Source organism: Ricinus communis, chromosome 10 (genome assembly GCF_019578655.1).
Source record: "Ricinus communis isolate WT05 ecotype wild-type chromosome 10, ASM1957865v1, whole genome shotgun sequence".
NCBI lineage: Eukaryota > Viridiplantae > Streptophyta > Magnoliopsida > Malpighiales > Euphorbiaceae > Ricinus > Ricinus communis.
This window is the reverse complement of record NC_063265.1, coordinates 9,280,562-9,308,052: the sequence shown is the minus strand read 5'-3', so window position 1 is coordinate 9,308,052 and position 27,491 is coordinate 9,280,562. Positions and strand designations below refer to the sequence as shown.

Below are 27,491 nucleotides of genomic sequence, written 5' to 3'. Positions count from 1 at the left end.
TCCCCCTTTGAAAAATGATTTTGAAACCATAAAACTTTTTCACGATTTCTTTTATGGTAATAATCATATCGTAAAAAAGGTTTATTTATTTCAAAAGGTGTAAAAATCATATTTAAAGTTGAAAAATTTTCCATAGTCGATCTAGAAGGTGACAAAACAGGTTCATCAGAATTTTTATCCTGTTCTATATTAACAGAATCAGTGTAAAAAGGTTGAGAAATCCTATTTTCAAAATCAACTCCTTGTAAATTTGTATTAAAATTTGGAAAACGCGTTGTGTGTGTGGAAGGTCTAGAATTTTCAAAAGTAGACAATCTAGATGATTTCTTATATCTTTTAATAAAGGGGGTTTGTCATCATTCTCATAGCTTATCCTTTTAAAGGGTGAAGCAATTATTTCTTGATTATGAACATTTATTTTAACTTCTTCTAAAGGTGGATGAACAGAAATAATTTGTTTATTTCCTACGGTTGTATTCCAAGTTTTAGAAACTCTATCATTTGTAAAAAGATTTTTAAAAGGAAATTCTATATCATTATTGTTACAATAAATTTCAAACCAGATAAAAAATGGAACATTTATCTTAACAGAATTTAAATATTCATAAAATTTTTCTTGAATAGTCTTTCTCTCCCCCTTTGAAAAATGATTTTGAAACCATAAAACTTTTCTCATCAAATTCAACACCTCTCTTATAAAAGAAAAATCTAAAGTTCTCACAATAAAGGACCGTAAAAACCCTCAAAAAAAACCCTAATATTTATTTATTAAAAATAATTAATAAAAAATAATAATAAACCTCTACTTTAGACTTAATGAACCTCGGTTTTCTATATAATGTGTCTATTATTTTTCAACAATGAAACTGTTATCAAAATTGTGAAAATAATAATAAATCTCTACTTCAGATTTAATAAAATTCAGATACTACATAATAGACCTATTTTTTAACAATAAAATTGTATCAAATTATAAAAATAATAATAAACATGTCATTCAAATATAATAAAACTCAATATTCTACATAATAAACTATTCTTTTGCAACAATGAAACTGTTATCAAAATTATTAATATATAATGAACTTATAGTTCATATATAATTAGTCTTTTTTTTTTTAATAAACAAAATAAGAATAGGAAAAGAAAAGAATGAAAAACTTATCAATAGACAATCTAGATGAAGGTAAAAAAGTAGGTGAAAAACTTATTTGAACAGAACCATTAGATTGCTCTAAAATTTGTGAAACTCTAGAATTATTTTCCATAGATTGAGGCTTATTAATTTCTTGTAAATCCCAAGTTCCAGCTTGCGACAACTCATTCCATTTTAGTCTTTTGGGGACTTGTATTTTAGAATGTAAAGGATTAGCTTCAAATAAAATCGTTTCATTTCTTGTTAAAGAATGTCTTGCTCTAAGATCTATAGTTGTTGTCATTACTTTATAGTAGATCCTATAAATGACAGCTATAGATCTAAAATTTTCAGCAAAATCCATATTTTTGGTTTTAACAGTTAAAATCAAAGTGTCTAAAATATTGAATCAAATAATGAAATTGAAAAATTTGGATAACAATTAAAATAGACAGGACCATTGGCTAGATTTGATTCAGCCATAGCCAAAAGTGAATTTGAAAAATTCAAATGTCTTGCATCTCTTAAACAAAGGAAAATAGGTATGTCCAATCCAATTCTAAATAAAGGTTTAACAGCAATTTGAACCATGCCTATATGCAAAAATTTAAATTCCTTTTTAATATGTTCATGCAATGCAGAAGATGAAAGTAAATGTAAATTTTCATGAGATTTATTTAAAGCAATAGTTTGTTCAGTTTGTTTAATAGAATAATTTTGGGCAAAATCAAAAGTTCCAATTCGATAAATACTATTAACATTTTGTTTAGGGATGGACCAATTATGTAACTGATTTTCTATTTCTGAGATATTAGACCCTTCAACAGTAAATTCTTCAGAAGGAGTAGAAGAAGAAGAAGGAGAAATTATTTCTCGACTACTAAAACTGCGAAACAACGATGTCATTACCAAAGACAATAAACAAGTAAATAATGTTTTAGGATAGTGGGACCACCTACCGGGACTGCCTTGACTGATAATTGGGAAGACGGGCTGACCAACGGAAAACCAGGCTGACCAACGCTAACTTAAACAATATTACGAGTTTAATATCTAGGCTCTGATACCATTTGAGAAATAGTTGAGAAATAATTAATATTAGAAGAAGAGAAAGAAAAGAAGTTAGTAAATAATTGACAAAATAATTAAATTAAATGATAAAGATGATATTTTGAACCAAATAAATTTAAAATTAGCTAGTCTGTCCTTGAAAGATAAACCTTCTGTTAGTGTACTTAATTCTGATAATCCTGAACAAAATGAAGTTAAAAATATATATAAGTATCATGAAATAAAATAAAAATTAGTTTTTATATACTAATACAATTATAAATTGAATTATATAATAATAAAATTTTTAGATATAAAACAAATTAAAAAATCATGCAATAACATAAGTAAAGTGCCGGTAGTTATATATAAAAGAAAAAAACAATAAAAGAAACTAAATTAAAAAATTTAGATGCAAAATCAATAAAATAAAGAAAGGTAAAAAGTTTAGGTGAAATAAAATTCCTTAGATATCTCATTTTAAGAGAAGAAAGATGGAATTTAAGAGACAAAGAAATAATTTATAAAAATAATTCATATAAATCAAGAGAAATGCTTTAAAAATAAAAAAAAAATAAAAAGATCATATAGGAAAAAAAAAACATGTTCAAAAGCTTGTTTTCATATATATATATATATATATATATATATTAGTTTTATAATTAGATAATAATTATAATTCTAAAAGTCACATTTTAATTTATATGTTTAATATTATATTTAATAATAAATTAACTTTTGATCATATAATAAATTTTTAATTTTAAAAATAATAATATCAGCTATATTAATATATTAACTTATATAATAATAAAAGGGCATAATTACAAATTAGATCCAGAACTTTACATTTTTTAACAGTTTTATCTAATTGTTTTAATATTTTTAAAAATAATATTTATTCTTTTATTTATTTTTAAAAATATTTTCCGATGATAATTTTTGAAGTTTTATAATGAAAAAATAATAAAAAAAGTTAATTGTGCTTATTAAAAAATAACAATTATGAATCAACAAAAATAGTTTATCATAAAATTAATAATATGACCATTAAAATTTTATGTATGTGCAATTTTTCATGTATTTTACATCTAAATACAGTAAATTCTTATTAAAACTTGCCACGTCATTTTTCTAATTATAATATTTTAAAATTGATTACTTATATTTTTGAAAATAAATTGAAAGAATAAGTATCTGCTTTAAGATCTTAAAACATTTGGATAAAATTATTAAAAAGTATAAAATTTAAGATTTAATTAGTAATTAGGCCTATTAAAATTAATTAATAAATAACTTTTATATCATCGCATTAATAAAAATTTTAAATTTTTAAAAAATCAAGAATATTTAAAAACAGTTTATTTTTTAAAATTTTATAAATTAATAGTAATATTAAAAATTTTATTAAATTTTATATATAACTTTAATTTTATAATCAAAATAATAATAATGGTCGTGCAACGTATAGGTTAATGACTAGTATATATTGATTTATGAGACCTAAAATTTTTTTGACACGTGTGCTTAATTTTTGACAAATAGAATTTTTATTTTGGCATATGTATTTGTTTTTGACACATGAGATTCAAATTTATGTGTAATTTTATAAATATTTTTATTAATTATTAATTAATGAGTTATATTTCTAATTAAATACTGAAATAAGATTAATTATATCTTAATATTATATTAACTAATAAATAGTTTTCTAATAAAATAACAATACTAATTCTTATTCTAAGAAATAGGATATTAAGTATATTTTAATATTATATTAATTAATAACTTACTTTTTTAATTAAATAATAACTATAATTTTAAAAAATAATATTTTTTATATTATATTCAATAATAAATTAATTTTTTAATTATGTAACAAATTTTTAGTTATAAAAATAATAATATCAATTATATTGATAACATTAATTTATATAATATCAAATTAATTAATATATATTTTTAAGATAATTTTTATATTATTTTGCTAATAAAATTTTTGTTTCTGAAAAATTAAAAATATTTAAAAATAATTAATTTATCATTATTTTAAATATATATTAATTAATATTGAAAACATAAATGTCACAACCAAATTTATTTATTTATTTTTATTAATAATTAATATTCATTAGCATGTCATTAAACATGTCATTTGCATCATGATTATGTATGACCTATTTTATTATATTATGTGGTAGATAAATAAATTATTTAGTTACATATTGATTTAATTGAAAATTAATGATTTTGGACTAAATTGGAAAGTTAGAAAGAAAGAGGATTAAATTATAAAATTGCCTATTTTTACACCAATTTACCACCTCTTTCATTTCTTCATTTCTACGCATGCTTTCTTATTTCCTCTTCTTCTTTGTCTCTCTCATTCTTCTCCTTTTCTTCTTCAACCTTGATTTTCTAAATCAAACTCTACAAACTTTTAGTAAGTGAAAATCTAATTCTTCTTTTAAGTTTGAAAGATTTGGGCTTTCTTAATCAAGGGAAACAAATGTGAGTAATTTTAATTGCTTGATTTTGCTGTAAATTAGGTTAATGATATGAAATTGTTGATGATTATGTGTTTTGGAATTGTTTAATCAAGAGTGAACATGCTATTACTTCAGGATCTCGTCAAATTTCGCGATTTGTCACCTCTGATTTCGTGACCTTAGAGGCTTTATCTCAAAAATTTTCAAACATGAAAGTTGTAGGTATATTTTCAAGAATATCTCTGTAAAATGGTTTTGCAGATCGTTAAGTGAGTAGGAACTTATGAGGTTCGATTTGTTGCCGCCTGCTTATGGTTCACAGTGACCCGATTTTGTACGACATTTTGAGGCATTTAGAGGCTGAACCAAGCAGAGAGTTAAACATGAAAATTGTTCATTTATATATCTAGTATATGTCTACAAAGATTTTATAATTTTTGGTTGAGTATAACGCGAGATATGTTGAACTTAATATGGCTTTCTCGAAACTATTTTAAGCAGAAATCGACTTAGGATTCAGAAATTTGTTGCTAATTTTGTGTTTCACAACTTGAGCTAGAGAAGTCCAAATTGAGTAAAATTAGTGTCTATAGAAACTTTAGAATGTTAACTTTATATATGGAGAGTTTCATCAGAAAATTTATTCGTTTGATTGGTCATTTTAATAGGAAACTTTTTGCTATTCTGTTTAGATGGAAATTGGAGCAGCTGTATAGAAAATGCCATAACTATTTCTATACCAATGATTTTGAAGTGATTCTTTCTGCTATGATTTCTATAAAAATGGAAGTGTAATTCTAAAAAATATGAAATTTTTATTAATTGTACATAAGTTTTGGTGTAATTTCTAAATTAGTACCTACAAGCTGCCTTCATCAACAAATATGTTGATTTGTTGTCATTCATCTCATGCATCATATTAATATCTAGAATATATGTTATTTTGTTGAAATGTGATGTTTTATGGATAGTAAAGATATGTATATTTATGCCTTGTGATTGAATTGTATTTGTATTGAATATGTGAATAGGTTCATCCAAAGGCAAGGAAGTGGTAAGAGAAAAAGAATAGGATTACTTTGTTATCCTATAAATTTTGGTAAGTATTTAATAGACTAAACTTTGTGTATATTGAGTAGGAACTGATGTTTGATTACTTGATAATTTTTTGGTTGACTGAGTTGATATTAGTTATGTTTTTTGCTTGTTGTAAAGTGAATTGATTGTGATGTGTTGTGAAGTGAAATGATTGTGATTAAGGATTGATGACTCTTGAATGGATATTGTGTGATCGGAAAGTCGAGCGGGATAGCTACCCGAGTATGTGAGATGGCAAGACCGAGCCGGATAGTCTTGTCAAGTGGTTACTGAAATTTGAAAATGTAAGGAAATGTAAGGATGAGTCATCTGATCCTAATTTGATAGAAATAATATGGAATTGAATTATTTGACTTGGTTGAATTTGAGATTATTTGCATTATGTGAGATGAAATTATTTGTTTATGAGAATAATTGAAATGGTTGATTTTGTGATTGTTAGTTAAGTGTTGATATAATTTTCTGTATTGATAAAGACTTAATAATTCTAGCCTAATATACTATAGTTTAGTAAATTAAATGCTTATTGAGTCGCTAGCTCATTCCTTAGCAATTTTTTTTTCAGGTTAGTGCAGTTGTAAATAGCTTTAGCTGTGCATTGCTCTCTTTGCATCAGTCAATATTATCAGGTGGGCCAGGGGAGTTATCTAAAGCATTGAGGCATTTTGGGAACTTGTGTGAATTAAAATAATGTATAAATATTCCTTATATATATATTACATATGTCATGCCAGTTAAATTGTATTAATGTATATTGTAACTAAGTAGTAAATTATGTTTATAAAGTTAATTATAAATATATATATTGCTATTCAATTGGATGTTTGAATTGGGATGTTACATAAAAGTTTACTAAATTTTATTTATTAGTTTGATCTTTAGCAATTGCTAGCTTCACAATTGTCATGATAATGCTATTAAGTATTTAAATTATCAGATCTGGCCATTGATAATAGTGTATATTTATTCTCCATTCAAAAAAGATAAATCTTTTATGTTAGATTAAAATTTATAAATTTTTTGAAATTTATTTACAAATTTGAAGTATATGTATTTTGATTAAAGTGAATATTAATTTATAATTCTATATAATTAAATTGATACATAATTGATTATGGTTAAATTAAATTCTAATAAAATAAATAAAATTTTCAAATGAATTATATATTAGTAAGTTAATATATTTTGTAATATTTTAATTTTATTATTTTAATTTTATTTTTTAATATTATTTTCAAATAAAATAATTTTTTATAAATTTTAATTAAAATATAAATATATTTAATTTTATTATTTTTTTCTTTTTTATAAAATAATAAATACCTATGATAGTCTTACCCATAAAAATACCTAAGCATATAATTATTTGATAGTACTTTTCTATGAATATAATTATTCATAGCTAGTTATATTTAGACCTAATATAAAACGTATTTTCACATACTTCAAAATCAATAATGTTTTATCAGTTATTTTTCATAATTATTTATATTGATTTTTTAAAATTATTCTATCATTTATTATTTTGTTAGTTTATGTTTATTCAAATAATTAAAAAATCAATACTTTTTAAAGGATCAAATTATTCCAATTTAATAAAAGTATAACATAATTTGTAATTTAAGATATGAACTACAACTAATTGATTAAAAAGTTACATAAAATTTGAAAAACAATTAAGATAATCTTTTGTAACAATTTATTAATTGTAAGATATGTTATATTATCATCATCAGTATTATTATTTTAATTATTTTTGTTTTTATTTTTATATCAGATAATGTCATGTTTTAGATAAATTATATTTTACATTACCTGCTTTAACACAGCATGAGTTGTATTAAAAAAAAAAAAAACAGCATGCGCAAAACACGTGCTTTTCCTCGCTTTCAGTTATGCTTATAAAAAACCACAGTATCAGAGAAAATGGCAACGCAATAAGGAAATGGAGGAGGATTCGCTTTACTTGCAACTGCATAAGTTATCAGCCATAGATAAGGAGGAATCTCTGGACCATATACTCGCAACACTTTGGAAAACGCGAAGAACCGGTCTCCGTTCACCTGAAAAATCTCAAATTCAGTCTCTTCTTAATCTCTCTTCTCTGCCCGAACTCGATCCTGTAACTCTCTGTCTCTCTCTCTCTCTCTCTCGGTCTGGATATTTATTAACTTTTGTATATTTTGATGCTCAAAGGTTAAATATGTTTTTGCTAATTATCAGTTAAATTTAATTGAAAGAGTAAGAATCAGCAGTGGAACTCTATATTAACTTTTTCTTTAAAAAAAATTAAAATTTTGAGTTTTTCAAATTTTTGTTCTTGCATTTATATTCTCTTGTAAACAGTTAATGAAAAGTTAATTTTGGCAATTGTTTATAAACTTTTCCTGAAAAGTTAATTTTGGCAATGTTCACGGTTCATCTTAGTTATACATGGAACATAAGGGGCAACTGTATTAGTATTTGGGGGGATATGTATACTGTAGTGTATGTATACAACCATGCTGAGCTTAACTAATTCAGTGTTGTATTACTCCTGTTTTTAATCTGCATTGATCAATTTTGACATATAAATGATGTGAATAAAAAATCTGACATTAGGTTTTGGCATGCCTTCGATCACTTATCAGAAAAAGTGCGCATGAGAACTTCACTGGGGATGATCTCTTGAAGCTTTTTCCACCTGATTTATCCCTTGATTTGCAAAGCAATCTTATACTATTGCTTCAGAAGTATCAAAATCAATGGAAAGAGGAAATATCAAGAGAACAGGTTTTGCTCTTGAACTTACTGAATAAATATAAGATGCTATTTTTGTTGAACTCACTATTTCTAGCCTTGTATTGCTACGGCTTCTCTCTTTTCCAGTTACTGGCTCACAATTGTTATCTATCTATCCATCTATCTAACTAACTAACTATTTATCCATTTTACTAACATTTCTTTTCTTGTTTATATTGCCACTTCGACAATGGTTTATTTATACGCCTGTTCTATACAGCATCAACTACCAAGGACTAGTGTCTCTTACCAGGTGAAAACTAGCATGCCACCATCTCTTACAGCTCTCCCATCTTTGGAGATTTCAAATATGCCACTTTGGCCTCGGCAAAATGATCTTAATGGACGTTTTACTCATAGTGATATTGGGGTTTCTACACCACTTGTTGTGGATAATACTGCCTCATATATTGGACCTGTTTCAATACAACACGATGTTAGTCCTCCTGACGACTTGGTAAGAAAAAAGTTAACTTCTTTGTCTTTGTCTCAGGATTTCTTTGTCTTGCTGTTTACATGCTTAGAAAATATGAAATGTAAATTGTCTTGAAGCATTTAGTCTGAAGATTGTAGATCCCATGTTCCACCTCTTTCAAATGCTTATCTATTCTTCTTACACCCTTTATCCCTATAACGCATAACTTTTCCCCCAAAAATAGGGAACCCAAAATCCCCATTTACAGTTATGTGGCACCTGAATGAATGAAGCTGTCACAACTCAACTGAATGTCCACTGAATCTTTTTACTGCATATGTGCGTCGCCACCTATGTACAATAGATCCTTTACCTATGTACGATAGACCTTTTCTTTCTACTAAAGCTGCTGACCACTAAAAATTTTCCCACTTAGATGCACTCCAAAGGAAGAGTTGATAATCTGTTATCTATGTCAAGATCTGACCTAAAACTTCTTGGTCTTAGAAGTCAGCCTTAACATCCTCATCCTATCCTTTTATCATAAATAGCAACCTGGGCGAGAGAGAGAGCCAGAGAGAGAGAGAGAGAGAGAGAGAGAGAGAGCATGATCTGCAAAGAGCTAGTTTAGGAGTTGCGTGTGTATAAGTTTGCTTATTATTTTGTATGTTGCTAATTTGAATGGTTCATTTTCTAACTCTTCCTATATGATTGGCTTTAACATATAATAGGGTGTTCTGCCCCGCCTCAAGTCAATGACGTGGACCATGGAAAATCGCAACTCTGTTCCAGCAAATAAAATTGCCATCATCACTCTCAAGGTGTGTAAAAATGCTATTATCTCTCTTTGAAGAATCAATGTGCTTAGTTAATAAGGAATGCAGTACAGATTTTTCTAAAAAGGCTCAGAAGTTATGGTTACTGTTTCAATTTTTGTTTTTGTTTTTGTATTATTCTAATATTGTGATATGGGGAACTAGCAAATCATAGGAGTCACTAAGTAACAAATAATCTTACAAAGTCGGAATATATACTGGTCTATGATTTTATTTATATTTTACGCTACCAGGCATCTTACTGAGATATAGTGTGAAATGTAGGAAAATTATTTAGGGATCAAGGTTTTGTCGGGTTGGTTCAAGCCTATTCATGACAAAAATCATTTGGAGTTGAGTAAGCGAATCTATATATCTGACCCCCGTTAACCTGGGATTAAGGATTAGTTGAGTTGAATATACTTGACAATTTTCAGTAGCTACCTAAGTCTTGGTGTTTCCATAATCTACATTGTTCTGCTGTTGATTTTATTGTTCAGGTTGGACCTTCTTTTCAATTGATCTTTTATCAGCAAGTTGGTTGGGCGCATTAGAGTGTAATCATACAATGATAGAGATTTTTGTATCTGCATTACTGCGTCTAGACTTGTTGTGTAGGTTATTGGCTCCTTCATCTGCTAGCATCAGCTGGTAAAGTCCTGTTCATCTGGCATTACATCCTACAAATTTCATGTCTCATGATGGTAACTCTGCAGTCTTAGGTCAAAAGTGATGACCATTCTCAGTTTACAAGTATTCCCATCATAAGAAAATACTGAACTAGCAAGGCGCTATTGTTTCTGTTCTATTGGTTCATATGTGAGCTGTAGATTGACACTTATAGTTGAATCCTGCTTACTTAGCAACGTTATCTTTGTAAACTTCACAGCTTTTCAAGGGTAAACTCTGCAGTTGCTTGATCAAGATGCATATACATTTTTGAGCGGGTAGGGAAGTCATATAGTCATATGAAGAGACCAAGTAGCCTTACTATGACAAATACAATTTTGAATGCTTTGATTAACATTATCTTCAAATAATTGACTCTTAAACCCCTTTAGCAGAGGTGCTAATTTGGGTATTAGAACCTCATTATAATATTGAGTTATTTGTTTTATATATCATTTCTTAACTTTCGTTTGCAGCTTCAAGATTTCACCAAGTCGCCTTCAGGAGAAATGGAGGTGAAATTTCAACTTACTAAAGACACACTTGAAGCTATGCTAAGATCAATGACCTACATCAGTGACCAACTTTCGAACATGGTACGAATCTTGTCTCTTTCATATTGTCATTAGAGTGCTTTGAGTGATACCTCCTGTGTTTTTGTGTCCTACATGTTGCATTGCAGAGGAAAGGTTTTACTGGATGTTTGTAGTTTCTTTATGTTTTATCTTCTTTTTTTTGTTTAGTTTGAAACTTATGAGTAGAAAATTATTCTCACTATAGCATACTACCAGCTTTAATACATATAAATATACATGCTCAAATTGAATTGTTACTTTCCAGAGTCTTGGGGCTATCGACTTGCTGCATAATACACTGGGAACTACAGAATTCTTGACAAATCCAAGAGTTGGAGGGACAGTTCAGTTCTGGCCACGCTCTGTTTCCTTTAAATATTTCTAGTTGTAAATCAAAGTGAAACTTGCAAATTAATAGAGAAGTTCTCTTGCTAGTACCACCGCACTTGTGTTGTGCTCTCTATAGGAATTTTCATTTCTTGAATCTTACTAGTTCAAAAAAATTAAAAGAAAAATGAAAATGACTAAGTAAACAAAGGGCATGTGTTTGAGTTCTGCTTCTGGTTTTTGTTTTATGGTGTTCCGTTTTCAAAACAAATTATATGAATAAAATTTTTATTTAGATTTTTTTTTCGGGTTATTTTGGCATTGAGTTTGGAAAAATGCTTTTCAAACATTAATTTTTATTTTGAATGATTTTGAGTTTTGAAAATTGCTTTTGCAAAAAGCAAGTGAATAAATGCTTTTCCTGGAAACAGATTTGAGAAAAACAGTTTATAAAAAAATTAAAAAATCAATATAGTAAATCAAAAAAATTTCAAACTTGCTTTTTGAACACCCAACCGCAATCCCAAACACACCATTCATTTTAAAGAGAAAATCAGGTTTACACAACTTGGAAAAACCATCAAAAGTCATCTTCCTAGTTTTCTCTGCGTGTTTTATGGAAATAAAAACTTGGAATTTGGAAATCAGAAACCAAATACAGGAAACAAGAGTGATAACAAGCATGCCTAGGTTACTACTGATTTTTTGTGAAGAGAAAGAAACTCAACATTGGGATGCAATGGGGTTTGAATTAGCTTGAGTGTTTGAAGTTGATTCTGTTTCTTGTACTAAGATAGTTGGTAACGCTCAGTGATATGAGGTCATTATTTGAATATGTTTCTATTCTTATGGTAATGCTGAATGAGGTATCCAAATCTATTTTTGTGATTGAACATTTTTCTGATGTCTGAAAAATGTCCTTTGGGTTCTCTCCTAAATATTTATATGCAGATATAGATTCCTGTGTGGCATTAGAATCTGAAAGTGTTTTCTTTTATAAACAATTTTTTTGGCAGGTTCAGACTTCTTCAGGACCGGCTCAGAAGAAGCAGAAACAATAGATCTCTTTCTTTATTTATAGCTGTCATGCCACACTCATGAGCAGTTGAAGATCATCATCTAGATTGTATGATCAGTGCCAAATTAGCATGATCAGGACTCGAAGCCCAATACTAGCATGAACAGAATTAGCTGCTCTGTGTTCAAGTTGTCGACAAAACTTTGCATAATTTCAGCAGATGCAGAAGTCTTTGATGTCATGTGGTCTGCCATGCTGTTTTTATATGAAGATAATTTCAATCCTATGCGTAATTGGTGGCATTTCTGCCTAATTAGGTATTCATGACCTAGCATCTATCATGCAATCATCAACATAGAGGACCTATTTTCCTTATATGAAGTTGGTAATTGTAATTCAACTTTTAGAGTGTCGTTTCACATTGGGGACGTAAATCACATGGTTACTGGCATTTATCATTGTCTATCATGCATGCGATATCATATTGTATTTATTGTGAGTTGAGAGGCCAGTTAGGTCTGCAGATTTCTTTGTTGCCAGGGTTTTCCTCAATTTTCTTTGTTGCCAGAATTTTCCTGATAGAAGGGTAGCACGAGCACGTTTATTGTTGAACGGCTATGCCAAACACCCTCCAAAGTATTACCCATTTTTCAAGGACTCAATATTCGTGTAAGCTGTGAGGTATTCTTGTACATGGTGGCGTATATTTTTCATATTTAGAAGGAACAATATCAATTATAATAATTGGAAAGTCATTCATCTCATTAAATAATTATGGTTTGAATCAGACTTCAGTCTAGAATGTCTGTAAATAAACAAAGGAGCACCGCCACCATTTGACAAATATTCAGAGGAAAAGAATTCAGAAAGCACCCACTTTCAGTTTTTACTTGCGTGGATTTTCAGTTTTAGGAAATGCAAATGCATGAGCTGGCAGAATCTGAATGACAAAGTAGTTACATCTATTGGACAACTCAACTAACAGATATAGAACTCTCAAGTGGCAGCCTCGTTGCCTTTTCTTTTCTTTTTCTTGGGAAGGATTGAAGGAGACATGCATCTATTAGTCGGTCCAAAAAGAAACCGGCCAACCTGAAATTCTACGTGGGTTGTCTTTATAGCAGATAAGGTTGGCTGTAAGATTCAGACTCTTGGATTTAATTATAAAACACATCTCTTGTTGATCTAGAGACTAATGCACTTGTTATTTTTTGCACTATTCTATTGCATAATAATACTTGGAAGCTTTGAAAGTCTTAACAAGTTGCAATATTAACATAGACGAGTACATTGCATCTCCAGGAGCATAGAAACTGAGGACCACAATCGAATAGACAATTAGAAGTTGGTATCTCAGTTCAAAGGCAGTAGCGGAGTTAACTCTCTGCATATCATCTCTACAAAGTGTCTGCATCAATAATCTCTTACAACAGTAGCAGAGTTAAAAGATGGGAAAGAAATGGGGGAGAATAATTGACAAAAAAATAATATACATCTGGCATTTATCAAATCATTAATTCTACAAATGCAATTTACAAATCTGCAAATATTTCAAACTTTTCTCCCAAAAACCCTCAAACTGCTCACCCTTTGAAGCTAGAAAATGAGGAAAAAAAAAACAAAGAAACACTTCAAGAATCCAAACCAAAACTCATCCTTGAAGAGATCAATCAAATGAGAAGGTAAACAAAAACCAACTACCAATAAATAAACAATATAGGAAACCAAACTATGAAAACAAAAAATCCCATATGATCTCACAACAAAGGGAAACTCAAACCACAAAACTTGTATCACTATACTCTCCTTCAATTCTCATTTTCAATCTGAACCACTGGAGCTTGAGCTTGAGCTTGAACTAGAGCTCAATCTATCAGATTTTTTCATTGCTTTCTCACCTTCTGTATCTGCCATGCTCAAACTTGAAACTCCAGATGTTTCATCAAATCCATCATTTGGTGAATGAGGAGCCTCGGCACTAGTACCTTTGGTACTCCGTCCACTCGTCTGGATAAAACCCACTTCAGCACTTGATACAGTGTCCTTGGCAAGACCCATTTTATTCACTTCTAAAGCCCTTGATACAGTCTCTTTGGTGGGATCTGACGACTGTGGTGGCCCCTCAATATTACCCTGTGAGACTTGGGTCATGGCAATATGAAGCTCTTCCAGACATCTTGCTTCAAGGACTTGCAAGTCTGAACTGGATTGTTGAGAATCTCTGGATTCATTTACACCTATATGCTGCTCAAGTGTGCTGGGAAGTATTACCTCCTCAACATCCACACCTTCACTAAGTTGCTTGAAAGCCAGATCAATATCATCAGCTGTTCTAACTTCAAGAACTGGAAGCTCCTTAGTAGAACAGCTAGAATCCACTTCACACACTTTCGATGCGCCTTCATTCAAATCTGATGGTTTTGACCTCTCTTCAATATTCTCTTCTGAGGCTTGCTTCATGGAAATATAAAGATCTTCCAGAGATCTTGCTTCAACAATTGGCAGATTAAAATAGGAGCGGTGAGTATCTCTGGGTTCATTCTCAACTACATTCTGCTCAATGGTGCTGGGAAGGATTACCTCCTCCACATCCACACCTTCACTAAGTTGCTTGAAAGCCAGGTCAATATCATTGGTCGTTCTAATTTCAAGAACTGGGAGCTCTCTCATAGAACTGCTAGAACCTGCTTCATTTACTTTTGCTGACCCTTCTTTTAAATCAGACTGTTTTGACATCTCTTCACTATTCCCTTTGGAATATTGCTTTATAGCAACATGAATATCTTCCAACGAACTTGCTTCAGTGGCTGGCAAGTAGGAGTTGGTTTCCTCAGGAACCCTATATTCATCATCAACTGGTTGATCCTCAACCATACTTGGAAGGATGACCTCCTCAACATCTACTCCTTCATGAAGTTGCTTAAAAGCCAAGTCAATATCTATAACTGATCTAACTTCAAGAACTGGGAGTTCTGGTTTAATCTCTGCCGCACTTGAATCTGTTGATAACAAACTGTAATCATAATTCTGTATTTGTTGATTATGAAGAGACTCACCAACTACTTCTTTGACCCTGAAGTCCCCAACTGTATCTAGTTCTGACAACAATCCTTCATCAATCTCCTTTATCTCATCTTCATCTTGATTGATATTTTCCTCAACAACAGAAGACCTATGTGCTTCTGCTGAATAATCAGGGCCTTTTAAGATAAGCCTACTGTCTTCATAGACAATCTTATCAAGGATATTATCTATGAAATCAACTTCATCGGCCTTCGATTCATATTCCAGGCTTTGTTGAGGAACTGAGGCAGATTCAGATGTCTCATGATAAAACACTTCAGGCACATCTACATTATTTTCAATTTTCACTTCTGCTGTAGACTCTGCTGGGATAATAGATGGTCCCTGCATCGTGTTACAGCAACCATTGTCAGCATGCTTTTTAACTATCTAGTGTAAGCAATTCAATGCCATATGGATTCAACATTGGAAAATCAAGTGTAACAAATGAGCACAACTGTTGATAGATGATTAAATTGAACTCAGCCAACCAAAGTCTTAATCCAACTATTCGATAAAAATACTGGATTATCTTTTTTCTTTTTTAATTTACATAGGAGAGGAATAAGACTTGAACTCAAATATTTGCCCAAGTTAAGAGGCGTACCTACTGACTACCATAAGACTAGCCTATGGATGCAGAAATATACCACTAGCCTATGGATGCAGAAATATACCATCTTTTTTCTTTTTTAATTTACGTAGGAGAGGAATAAGACTTGAACTCAAATATTTGCCCAAGTTAAGAGGCGTACCTACTGACTACCATAAGACTATCCTATGGATGCAGAAATATACCACTAGCCTATGGATGCAGAAATATACCACAATATAATGTACTCAGAATGTGGCATAATAAGTGGCTTAAATGTTAAGAGAAGCCAGAAAATACTATAATGCAGCAAGGGCAAATGAATCCAGTACAGAAAAAATCAAATAAATCTAAGAGAATAGCACGAGTAAACATTGTTGAGACGTTCCTCAAAGCAACACATCAAAAGAGCCTCAGGTCAGACAAACTCTGTACATCAGCCATCAAATTTACAAACAAATATGTGGTTAGTGGAAATGCGCATGTCAAATAAATTATTTGAACTCCATGGCTAATAATATTTAGAAGCAGAATAATCTTTTCTTACCTCGAATACGTCATGGTCAGTAAGGGATTGTCCGACAATGGCTTTATCTGACCAAGACAACTGTTTCTCCAACTCAAATGAGGACTTTGCTTCAGAAGACACATGTTCATAACTAGATCCTGAGGAAACAAGCTTCACATCTGCATCTTCAAGCAGATCAGCAGCAATAATTGCATCAGAACTTGATGACTGCATCGGATTTTCTACCTTCCTGAACGAAAGCTCCTCCACATCCTTAATCTCTGAAGAAGATGTATCTGGATTAGCCTGTAAAACTTGCTCAGCTATCACTGCAGGCTGTCGTTCCTCATTTACCAACTTTAAATCATCAGAAGGCATCACTCTGGTGCCTGAAACCACCAAATCTAACTTCTCAACTGTAGCTTGGCAATTGTTGACACGGATCTGTGCATCAACACTTGAAGGGATTTGAGATTCAGATTCTGAAGATGATAATTTGGAGTTCGCTGAAACTTCAACTGCAACTGGAGGATGTTGTTCTTCTAGTGCATCCAAAATTGTCTCTGCAGAAGCCACACAATCACTAGAAGAGGAAGAATCCAACTTCTCAATTTCATCTTGGTGAGGGACAAGAGTTGTTTCTGCATTAAGACTTGATGACTCGAGTTGATCCAGCTTGTTATTGAACCCTTTTTGATTGTGCACTAGACCTTCCTTTACAGATCCATCACTTGATGATGGAGGCGAATCAACTGCCTCATGCTCAACTGCTGATTCTCGCTTCATAAACCCATTTTGGCCATTTTGACTATTAAATGTTAGATCATCCCCTGCCAACCTAACCTCCTTAACATCATGCTCAGATTCTGCAACTCTTGATTCATTTTCCTCTAGAGAGCATTTTTGTGAAGAGCCTTCATGCGACTCTTTGTAATCAGAAGCATCTTTTTCTATGCTTTCAGTATGCACTTCAGATTCTTTACCTACAAATTCAGCCAACATTGGAGGTGAATTAGTTTCTGACACCTCTCCTTGTGTATCAGAAGAGATGGATAAGAAAGAGGGCAGCTTGTCAACTGCCTGGGGGCTTGAATCATAAACAGGCTCCTTATGTTGATTGTCATCCATCGCCACACCTGTAAAATGGAAATCTAACTCAACTGAAGTTTGTGTTATAATGCCAGATTCACTAATAAGACTGCCTCTTGTCTCCAGAACAGGCTCCTTATGTTCAACGTTATCCACCACCTCACTCGAATGTGAATCTGAATCTATTGAAGCTTGCAATAAAATGCTAGAATCCCCAATATGACCATCTGTTGGCTCCGAAACACGCTCTATGCATCTATTGCTTTCCTCCACACAACTTGTAAAATGAAAATCTGATTCGAATGAGGTTTGCATTGTGGATTCTCCAGTAGGATTGCCCCTTGGCTCTAGAACAAGCACCCTATGTCCATTTTCATCTGCCACCTCACTCAGAAAATGAAAATCTGTATCAAGTGAAGCTTGGGTTGAAACATGAGAATCCTCAGTCTGACCATAGCTTTGCTCCGGAATCGGTGACCCCTTCACATCAGATATCTTTTCATCCACTTCAGACAATGATGATAGGCTTGATCTACTGCTGTACTCCTCATCTCCTGGTTCCATTCGCAGAAGAATTTCTCTTGTATTAAGTTCTACAGGACTTGTCCCTCCCAATGTAGACAAACTCGAATCCAGTTCGTTGTGGTTTTCAACATCCCCAAGTGTAATTTCATCCTCATCGTGGTGAGCATCTCTCTCTTCAATGTTTCCAATGTCCAGAGGGTCAACATCTTCAGATGACAGGCTTCCACGTTGAACGAGGACAGAAGCATGTTCCACACTGGAGATCATTTCTGTTTCTATAAAATCATCTTCTTCATTGAGCTTCTTGTCCTCCTCCTCCACAGCTGAACTCACTGATTCAGTATCAGGAACTGAGCTCAATTTTGACTCACTAGCTTCACTTAATTGCCGTTGGAAGGCACGATAGCTTGTTTCCTCAGTGGCAAATCGTTCAGGTACAAAATAAGGTTTCCACCGAAGATCTTGCCTCTCTTGCTTGACAGCTCCCAGAATTGATGATCCCACATTGAAACTCTCATGTCTTCTAAAGAATGGTTCCTTATGATGAAATGCTGAGAACTCTTGCTGAAAACTATCACCTTTAAGATCAGGTTTTTCCTCATTTGAATCATAAGGAATATCAAATGGGTTATGTCTTGGCAACAATATAGATGGAGCAGACCCAGGAACATCATCAAAAGAATCATAAGGAAGATCAAAGGGGTTGCGTCTTGTTGTAGAAATAGGTGGAATATTAAGGGGAAGATCAGCCCCATCCAAGTCTATAAGATTCTTCTCAGCCATCAGTCTCATGCTTTTACGAGCTCTTCTCCTGGCAATAAGATTCTCCAGACGTAGGTTTCTTTCAATCTCTGAAGTTCCCAAATCCATGAGATTCTTTTGATCGTCCTCTGTCCATTTGATTGCAGATTTACTCTCATCTTCTTTGCCTCCTCGTGCTTCTTCATCTTCTTCCTCATTGTCATTATCATCGTCACCATCTTCTTCTCCATCTGCCTGGTTTTCAATATCCTCATCTGACTCAACACTGCTCTCACTACTCTTATGAGACCCTTCTGAAGCGGCATCAGATCCATCATCAGATATATGAGCTGGCTGTGGATCTCCCTCATGTAAGAGCGGGTGGAGCTCATCAAGCATTGGAATAATGTCCGCCATTGAAGCATCTGGAGAGGAGCTCTCCGCCCCATCAGACCCAGAATCAGAACCCTCCTCCTCCTCATCCTCATCCTCCTCTTCATCATTATCATTTGCCCGTTTCCACGATAAATGCTGTAAATTTAAGTGATCATCATGTTCAGCTTCAATAAATCCTCCCGGGGACTTATCATCTTCAACTTGAAGATTCTCATTTCCCCCATTCGAAATCAAAGAATAAAGACTTTCAGCAGCCTTGCCCTCAGTCAAGACGTCATTCATCTGCTGTCTTTCCTCGTGAATTTCCCTCTTCTTCTCCAATTTCAAATCATCAAATTCTCTCTCAGCTTCAATTACTTGCTTCTCAAATTGGATCTCCAGAGTATTCTCATCAACAAGTGGCAGATAGCCACCTAAACCATCCTCTCCCTCAATCTTACTAACTCCATTCTTCTCCCAACTGTCTTCTCCAATGGCTTCCTCTGATGTCTCCTTTCTCTTCCCTACAAAACTCTCTACAAAATAGCTCTCATCTTTTTCAACAACAACAGTGGCATCCCCTATAATACCTGTTTTTAGAGAAGAGACCTCGTCTGCAACTTCTTCTTCTTTCTCCTTTTCAATTTCAGGTATATTCGGTTTTCCAAAACTCAATAAAGTACCGAGCAAAATAGCAGTACAAACCAAAATAGGGGATGCAGAGACTAAAAGGGAAAACAAAAAAGGAAATGATTTGTACAGAAATATCAAGAAACAGACAAACCCAACAAGAAATGGGTGTTTACACACTGATTTGTAACATGTCCTAATCGAAATGACCAAAAATCTCTTGATTTCAACTCTAATTCGCATTGCATCAAGACCCATTCTTTCTCTCTCACTCTGTTTATAATCACAATCTGTTATTTTAAACAGAAACAGAAAATCAGAAACTAGCCAATAAGCAGTAGATCCATAAAACACAATGCCAAAAAAATAAAAAGCAACAAGTTAAAAAGAGTTGAGAAATGATAGTGTAAGCACCCACCTCAAGAAAAATAAAATCCAACCAAGCAGAGCAATCCGATGATGATCAAATTCAATACCTGAAACCCAATAAAGTTTCAAACAAAATAAGTGATGGATTTTGATTAAACTTCAAAATATATAAAAAAATAAAATTAAAAAAGCAAATTCAAGTTCAAAGTGATCATAATGATTATCAACTTAATAATATACCTGACAGGCTTACATTCAGAGAAAAAGATGGGATTGTGGTCAAAGTTTGAGAATTTTCTTCCAGGGAAACAAAATGAATTGAGGGAAGAAAAACCTTACCCAGATTAAAACAGAGATCAAGAGTTATATTAAAAGAGAAGGATTTGAAAGAGGATGAAATGGGATTCCTTTGCTTTTGTCCCTTTTTTCTCTTCTTTCTTTTCTCCCCTTTTTCTTCCTTTAGCTAATCTATTTATTCTTTTTGGGAAACTTTTGTTTTTGGCTCAGCAACAGCTATACAAAAGAGCTTTCTTTCTGTGTTTCTAAGTGTCAATTGGGTATTAAATTTGTGTTATTTGACAGAGAAGAAGGAATGGGGCGGTACAAAAAGAAGAGAAAGACGTCATAATAGAGATTGAATAAGAAAGGAAGAAAGTTGATTGCATTCCTTCCTTTCTTTCTATTTTTTGTTTAATTTAGTTAAGATTTTATATTACATATTATTTAAAAAAATTCTTTTGCAATTATATCATTGCCTCCTTCTGTTATAAGGATATACCAATGTGTATTATTGGGTTTCCCTTGAAAAAAAAAAAAAAAAATTGCCACCGGTAATGAATTTAAGAATTACAGAGTTAAGGTTAAACAACTATTATGTAATTTCAAGTTTCTAATTTGAGAAATAGATATATTTTTTATATTAAAAAAGTTATATATTTTTTATTTTTTTTATTTTTTAGATTATAAATATCAAAAAATATAAATTTTTAAAATAATTTCTTTAGATAATTTAGCATTTAATTAAATATTTTATAATAATAATAAATTATTAAACTAATTTTTATTTTAAACAGATTTAAACAAATTTTTATACATAATTTTAATATATTTACAAATTTATATTGCATTATTATATTTAATATTATATCTAAAGTTATAATTTAATAATAGTTCGTATTAAATATATGTAAAACAATATAAAAGATAATAAATATATAAATATATATCTAAAAAATGCTAAAAGAATAAAATACACAATATTCTGAACTTTATCTAATTATATAATAAACATCATTAAAAATTAAATTTAAATTTGTTAAAAATAAATTATTATTATGTTCACAAAATAAATAATATATGACAAATTATATTTATTAAAAGAATAAATACAGTAGTATCTAATAAGCATTATCTATGTTTACATTAAACAATTTAATGCAATATATAATTCTTTTTAACATATATAAATATAAATAATATATCATTACATAATTAATATTATTATATAATTACTATTTTTAGTATAAATATAAATAATTATTATAAAATTCTTTAAATTATATTAAATTTTATGATTGTTTTTTTTGTTTACAATCGAATTAGTTAGTCTCTAGAATTTACATTCATTAACAATAAATTTAGTCAATCCGATTAAAGGATTTAACTAATAAAAATAACATTTAACCTAATCTTTAAAATCGATGTTAATTATAACAAGCTTCGAAAAGTATTCACAAAGTAGAGTAAAATTATTAATATTAAGATAGTTTACAATAACGAATAACTAAATAATGCATTTATATTTTTTGTCTTTATGGACTAAAGAATTTTAGCATTTTACAAAATATTAATAATTATAGATTTTTTATACTAATTATTTTCTATTTCAAAATAATTATAGATTTGATTAGTCTAATGCACATTTTTTTTGGCAAAACTCATTTTATATATATGAAATATTTACGTGAATTAAAATTAACATGAACAGTTTTTTAGTATTATTAAAAATAAATTATTTAAATATAAATATAATTTTATATAAAAATATAAAATAATTTTCTTTAAATATAAAAAATATTAAATTTTTAATATGAATTATTTTATCCGACACCATTTTAAAAATACTTTTGTTTTAATTGTACTCTAATTATATTTGGGGATGGAAGTAGAATATATGAATAAAAAATAGTCAATAATAAATTAATTACAGTAATAAAATAGTTTAGTGCCCATCATTTAAGTGGAAGTCATTTTATATGAATAAAATATGGCTAAATATATAAATGAGTCACTGAATTTGTCTCGTTTTTACAATTGGTCTCATAAACTCAATTTTAATTTAATTGGACCTCTCAATTTTATAGGTTGTTATGTTTAACTCCTTTAATCACAGACGTTATGTGCGTGTGTTTTACGCCGTCTAAAAACGTGTAACTTTGACTAAAATAATAATATATTTAAAAATAAAATAATGGCTAAATACATAAATGGCCCGTCTTATTTTTTTAATTCGCCCTCTAAACTCAACTTTTATTCAATTGGATATCTCAATTTATAGGTTATTATTTTTAATCTCTTTAATTACAGACGTGTATTTACGTCATCTAAAAACACATAAATTCAAATAAAATAATAATATATTTAAAATATAAAATAAGTGTAACACCCTTAGTTGTAAGAATAATAATTTTATATATATATTAAAAAAAAAAAACTCTCTCTTTTCCCTCCCCTCCTCCTTTTCCTTCCTCCCTTCCTTCTCCCTCTCCCCGTCATTTGTCTTCTTCCCGCACGCCTTCCTCCCTTCCGCTCTGCAGCGGCTCCCTTCCCTTTCCTCCTTTGGCGTTGTCAAGAACAAGGGGCTGCTCGCCGTGGCGTGTTTTGAGATCCGGCATCGGAAGCGAGTTCCTCACCCCCGAAAAACCGGAAGCAACCCTCCTCCGTCGGAAATCCTTGCCGTGACCTTGGAAAGTGTCGCGTGAGCGGCCGACTTTCCGGCCCGATCCCGCCTTAGGCCACTTTCCGGCCAAAACTCTTGTACTTAGGACTCCCCTCAGGCGCCGGTTGAATTCGACACTGTTGGCGGCCAGGACCGGTGTTTTCTGGACGCTGAAATATTTTAATTTTTAACTCGGTATAATTTTATTTTAGACTCTAAAAATTTTGTTTTAATATTAGAAAGTTATTATGGCTATTAATTGCTTGTGTTGGGTAGTTTAAAAATAAATCAAATTAAATTATTTGGATTGTAGTGTTTTGGAGTCGGGAAAATATTAATGCAGTTCTTGTGGCCCGACTCCTGTTATTAAATTCCAGCATGTTTGATATATTTTTGGCAGGTCCTGGACCCATTTTACGGGGGGTAAATATCTGTAATTTAGGGGAGGTTCTGTCAAATTTTCGGCAGAATCCTCGAGTCCAAATTTAATTCTAGGTAGTTGACCTTAGGGTCTAAGTTAGGAAAAATTTTCGAATGTCTATTAATTGTATGTCCTTTTGTTATTAGATAATTCAGCCTTCCCGCCAGCTCCACCCGAGGCGTAGAAGCGGACTGCGGAACGCGTTAAATCAGTGAGTTAAAGTCATTTAATCATTGCACTATTGCTAAGTCTGATTTAATATGCTATTTTGAAAGTTCATGCATAATATGATTATTAGTATCGTAAAATAAATGATTTCACTTGATTATTAATATTTGAAATAATATAAATATTATTATTAGTATGTTATAATAAGATAAACGTTATTATTTTTCCCTCATAAATTTCACGATGTTTCACCTTAATTCTTTAATCTTTATTTCGATATGTGTTGGTTGAGTTCATCAGATAATAATATTTATTATATGTGATGATTGCGAATTGGGAAATGTGGCTTGTAGAACATGCCACTTTGATGGGTTACATCGGACGCGCATGCACGGTAATGATCATGGATATAAGGTTATTATGAATTTGTCTGCCCTGATCGAGCTTGCTCTCTGGGCTGAGTTCAGTTAATTGCCGGAGTTAAGGTCCCTGATCGAGCAATGCTCTCTGGGCGCCGGCTTATTTGGAATTCAAGTGTTCAGGCTGGAGGTAAGGACCCTGATCGAGCTTGCTCTCTGGGCGCCAGACCTGTTGGATTAAGAGAGCCGAAAGGCTACTAGAATTTGGGGTTTAGGGTTCTACCGAGCCACTCGTCCCGAATAGAAAAGAAACAAAGATATTTTTATTTATTTATTTATTTACTTATTTATTTCATTATGGTATGATGACATCATGATTTCACATTTATGTTCGGGGGTTTGATATATGGATTCGAATAATTAATATTTCCTGTGAAGACTGCAATAGTCTCTAGATTATTTGATTTTATCTCACTCTCGAGACTGACAGTCTCAGTTGTAATTTTTTTCAGGTGATAGTTAAAGACCTTCGCCATCGCACATTCGACAGTCCGACTTCTTCTTCTTCGGACTTTTGTAATTAACTTGTACTTATATACTTGTCATTTTTACTCTAGAGAATCCGCAGTAGGAAATTTTTAAATTTATATAACTATTCTGACTCCTGTTGGTAGTATGATGATGTATTATGCAAGATAATTATGACTACTTTATATTTGGTTAATTGTATATATGGATTTGCGGATTGGTAAGGCTTACTACGGGTTTCGGTGGCCTTAAGCCTACCCATTCCCTAGTGCCGGTCACGGGCCCCCAAGGTGGGTCGTGACAAAGCAGACAAATAAACAAAAAGTAAATAACGAGTTTTAGTTCTTAAACAAAACTTGTCGCCTTTTGATATTTGTTAAACATTTCCTAAGTATGGTTACTGATGCGAATATATAGAATGTAAGAATAAGAAAAATTACTTGATGGCGGAAAAGCTGAAGGATTACAACGGTTTATTTTAGTGCTTTAGAAAATGTATTTTTTTATTTTATTTAATAAAATTTATAAAATAATTTTAATGCACAATAAACAACACATTAAAACTAATAGAACACACTTTTCACAAGAAGTTAATCCAAAGCGCTTAACTTCCATCTGTGAAAGGTTTAAAAATAACAACTCGTGAAGTTCATATACCCAATTGAATTGAGTTGAGTTTAGGGGGCCAATTACAAAAACAGGACAAACTCAATAGTTTAGTTATATATTTTACATATTATAACTAACATTGTTAGATACATATATGCATATACAAATTTTTACAATTAAAATTAATTATAAATTATTTATTGATGAGAACCCATGTAGCACAAGAAATTCTACTTCAACAAAAAATCATAATTCCACTAAAGATCTTAATCCAGCAAGGAGTCCTGATGACATCAAGAGTTCAAGCGACAAAAGAAAACTCATATTTTGACTTGGACTTGTTAAAAGAAAACTCCTATTTGACTTTGATGTAAACCTTCTATGGAAGAGAAGATTAAACGCCAAGATCAATACTTATAAGGCTTGCCAAAAGTTATTTGCGGAACTATCACCCTTATTTATAAAGAAATAAGATCAATAGCTATAATGAGATGAACTTAATTAATCCTAAAAACTAACAAGTTAATAGAATTAAATTAAGGTAAAAGTAAAATCAAAACCTAAACAATAAATTTTAATCTCAAGACCACTCAAAGAAACTCTTTAAGCAAAAAACAAGATTTTTATTCAATCAAATGATATGCTTTTGCCGAATTACACAGCTATATTTATAGAGTTTAAAATAAAATAATCTTAATCCTAGAATGACTAGGATATGCGGCCAAGACTCCTAAATAAACAAAACTTGAAGTAAAATAAAAGAAAACTCCTATTTTGACTTGGACTTGTTAAAAGAAAACTCTTATTTTGACTTGGACTTTAACTTTGAATATTCAATCTTAGACTTGGGCTTTACGTTTGGGCTTGAATTTAACATAAATCAGATATGATCTTCATATTTTTACGTTGGGCTTTAATCCATGAATAAAATACAATTAATCAAAGTTGAATCTCGGTAGAACTCCTAATTGGATTAGGATCCCTAGTGGAAATAAAATTCTTTTTGTCATTTGAACTCTTGATGTCATCAGGACTCCTTGCTATATTAGAATATTTAGTGGAATTAAGATTCTTTATTGAAGTAGAATTCCTTGTGCTACATGGGTTCTCATCATTTATACATTAATGTGGATGCAGTGGTTTATTAATCATAAATTAACATGAATTATATATTAATATGAATGCAGTGATTTATTAATCATAAGTTATTTAGATATATATACAAATTTTTAAATTAAAATATAAAAGTGGAGATTTATTTATAAAATCGAACAAAAATATATTCAAAATCTTAGAATAATTTTTATAAAAATTAAGAGCAAAATTATAAGAAAATATAAAAATCATATTAAAGTTATAATTCTAGTAAGTGGATTGAAAATTTTAAAATAATTATGAGAAAAATAATTTTAAGTAATTAAATGATTGAGTGTGAAATTATAAAATCTTTAGTATTAATTAATATATATCTATCTAGAATAGTTAATGCACTTCTTTAATAATTATATAATTATTATATTTAGTAGTTTTTTCTTATATAAACTCTCAAATTCATCCCAATTTGAAAAAATAATTTAAAAATCATAAAAATATTCTTATGAAGCTAGAAAAGGTAAGTCCTTACTTTCATATATCTATAGATATAGATATAGATTTAAATAAACATTGCGTTGCTATCACTTTAATGAATTATCAACACTTTTAGATGCTACGAGTAAATTGTGGTAGAATTGAATGAAACTTTAAGATTTTTTTATCAGAAAAAAGAAAATTGAGCGAATAAAAAATATATTAAATTTTTGTTAGAAACTGAGATTAAATATTATTAAAATTGAAAATTTTATTTTAATTTGTTAAAATCTTTACTCAAAAAATAAATGTTAGGGTTAAATTTTGCTAAAATTAAATAAATTTCTCTAATTTAATAAAAAAATTTGATTGCGATACTTAACATTAGATTTAAAAGTATAGTGAATTTTTTTTTATTGTTTAAGTCATTGGATTCAATCGATTAATACAATAAATTAATAGATGAATTTTATAGTTGACAAATATTAAAACCTCAAAAACTAACTAATTTATATTGTCAAATGGTAAGAAAATAAACATAATTCTAATCTAACTTTAGGAATTTCGTAGTAATTAACCCCATCAAATACTATGATATATTTCTCTTTTACATTGAATAAAAAACCACATTAGGA

General features: G+C 30.6%; 2 protein-coding genes and 1 long non-coding RNA gene across 6 annotated transcripts; 2 read left to right on the top strand and 1 right to left on the bottom strand.

Moving 5' to 3' along the window:
• The first annotated feature begins 7,681 nt into the window (after window positions 1-7,681).
• Window positions 7,682-12,895, top strand: LOC8268590. Of its 2 annotated transcripts, XM_002530917.4 has the most exons (7): window positions 7,682-7,894; window positions 8,374-8,544; window positions 8,774-9,010; window positions 9,700-9,789; window positions 10,929-11,048; window positions 11,293-11,370; window positions 12,371-12,895. In XM_002530917.4, exons 1-7 carry the CDS (start codon window positions 7,718-7,720, stop codon window positions 12,413-12,415), a joined length of 918 nt encoding a protein of 305 aa, XP_002530963.3. In that variant the 5' UTR covers window positions 7,682-7,717; the 3' UTR covers window positions 12,416-12,895. The 2 variants fall into 2 exon arrangements, with proteins under 2 accessions (XP_002530963.3, XP_015581946.2); XM_015726460.3 differs by lacking the exon at window positions 11,293-11,370.
• A 950-nt stretch (window positions 12,896-13,845) lies between these two features.
• On the bottom strand, window positions 13,846-20,924 carry LOC8268592. 3 transcript variants are annotated; one of them, XM_015726477.3, is made up of 4 exons: window positions 20,505-20,924; window positions 20,314-20,371; window positions 16,575-20,185; window positions 13,846-15,780 (listed from the first exon to the last, which is right to left on the bottom strand). In XM_015726477.3, the coding sequence occupies exons 3-4, from the start codon at window positions 20,151-20,153 to the stop codon at window positions 14,194-14,196; spliced, it is 5,166 nt and encodes a 1,721-aa protein (XP_015581963.2). In that variant the 5' UTR covers window positions 20,154-20,185; window positions 20,314-20,371; window positions 20,505-20,924; the 3' UTR covers window positions 13,846-14,193. The 3 variants fall into 3 exon arrangements, with proteins under 3 accessions (XP_015581963.2, XP_015581964.2, XP_002530965.3); XM_015726478.3 differs by having other exon boundaries at window positions 20,518-20,924; XM_002530919.4 differs by having other exon boundaries at window positions 20,604-20,924.
• A 2,790-nt stretch (window positions 20,925-23,714) lies between these two features.
• On the top strand, window positions 23,715-24,874 carry LOC125368697. Its single transcript, XR_007214458.1, has 2 exons — window positions 23,715-23,834; window positions 24,663-24,874. It is a non-coding gene; the product is annotated as an uncharacterized LOC125368697 (long non-coding RNA).
• Window positions 24,875-27,491: the final 2,617 nt, after the last annotated feature.

Bases quoted from the DNA above. Each gene is read 5' to 3' on its own strand.
- LOC8268590 (XM_002530917.4), top strand. From the start codon at position 7,718: ATGGAGGAGGATTCGCTTTACTTGCAACTGCATAAGTTATCAGCCATA. The intron at 7,895-8,373 runs GTAACTCTCTGT...ATCTGACATTAG, and splicing joins CTCTGCCCGAACTCGATCCT to GTTTTGGCATGCCTTCGATC. The intron at 9,790-10,928 runs GTGTGTAAAAAT...TTTCGTTTGCAG, and splicing joins TTGCCATCATCACTCTCAAG to CTTCAAGATTTCACCAAGTC.
- LOC8268592 (XM_015726477.3), bottom strand. From the start codon at position 20,153: ATGGGTCTTGATGCAATGCGAATTAGAGTTGAAATCAAGAGATTTTTG. The intron at 15,781-16,574 runs GTAAGAAAAGAT...AACACGATGCAG, and splicing joins CTGACCATGACGTATTCGAG to GGACCATCTATTATCCCAGC.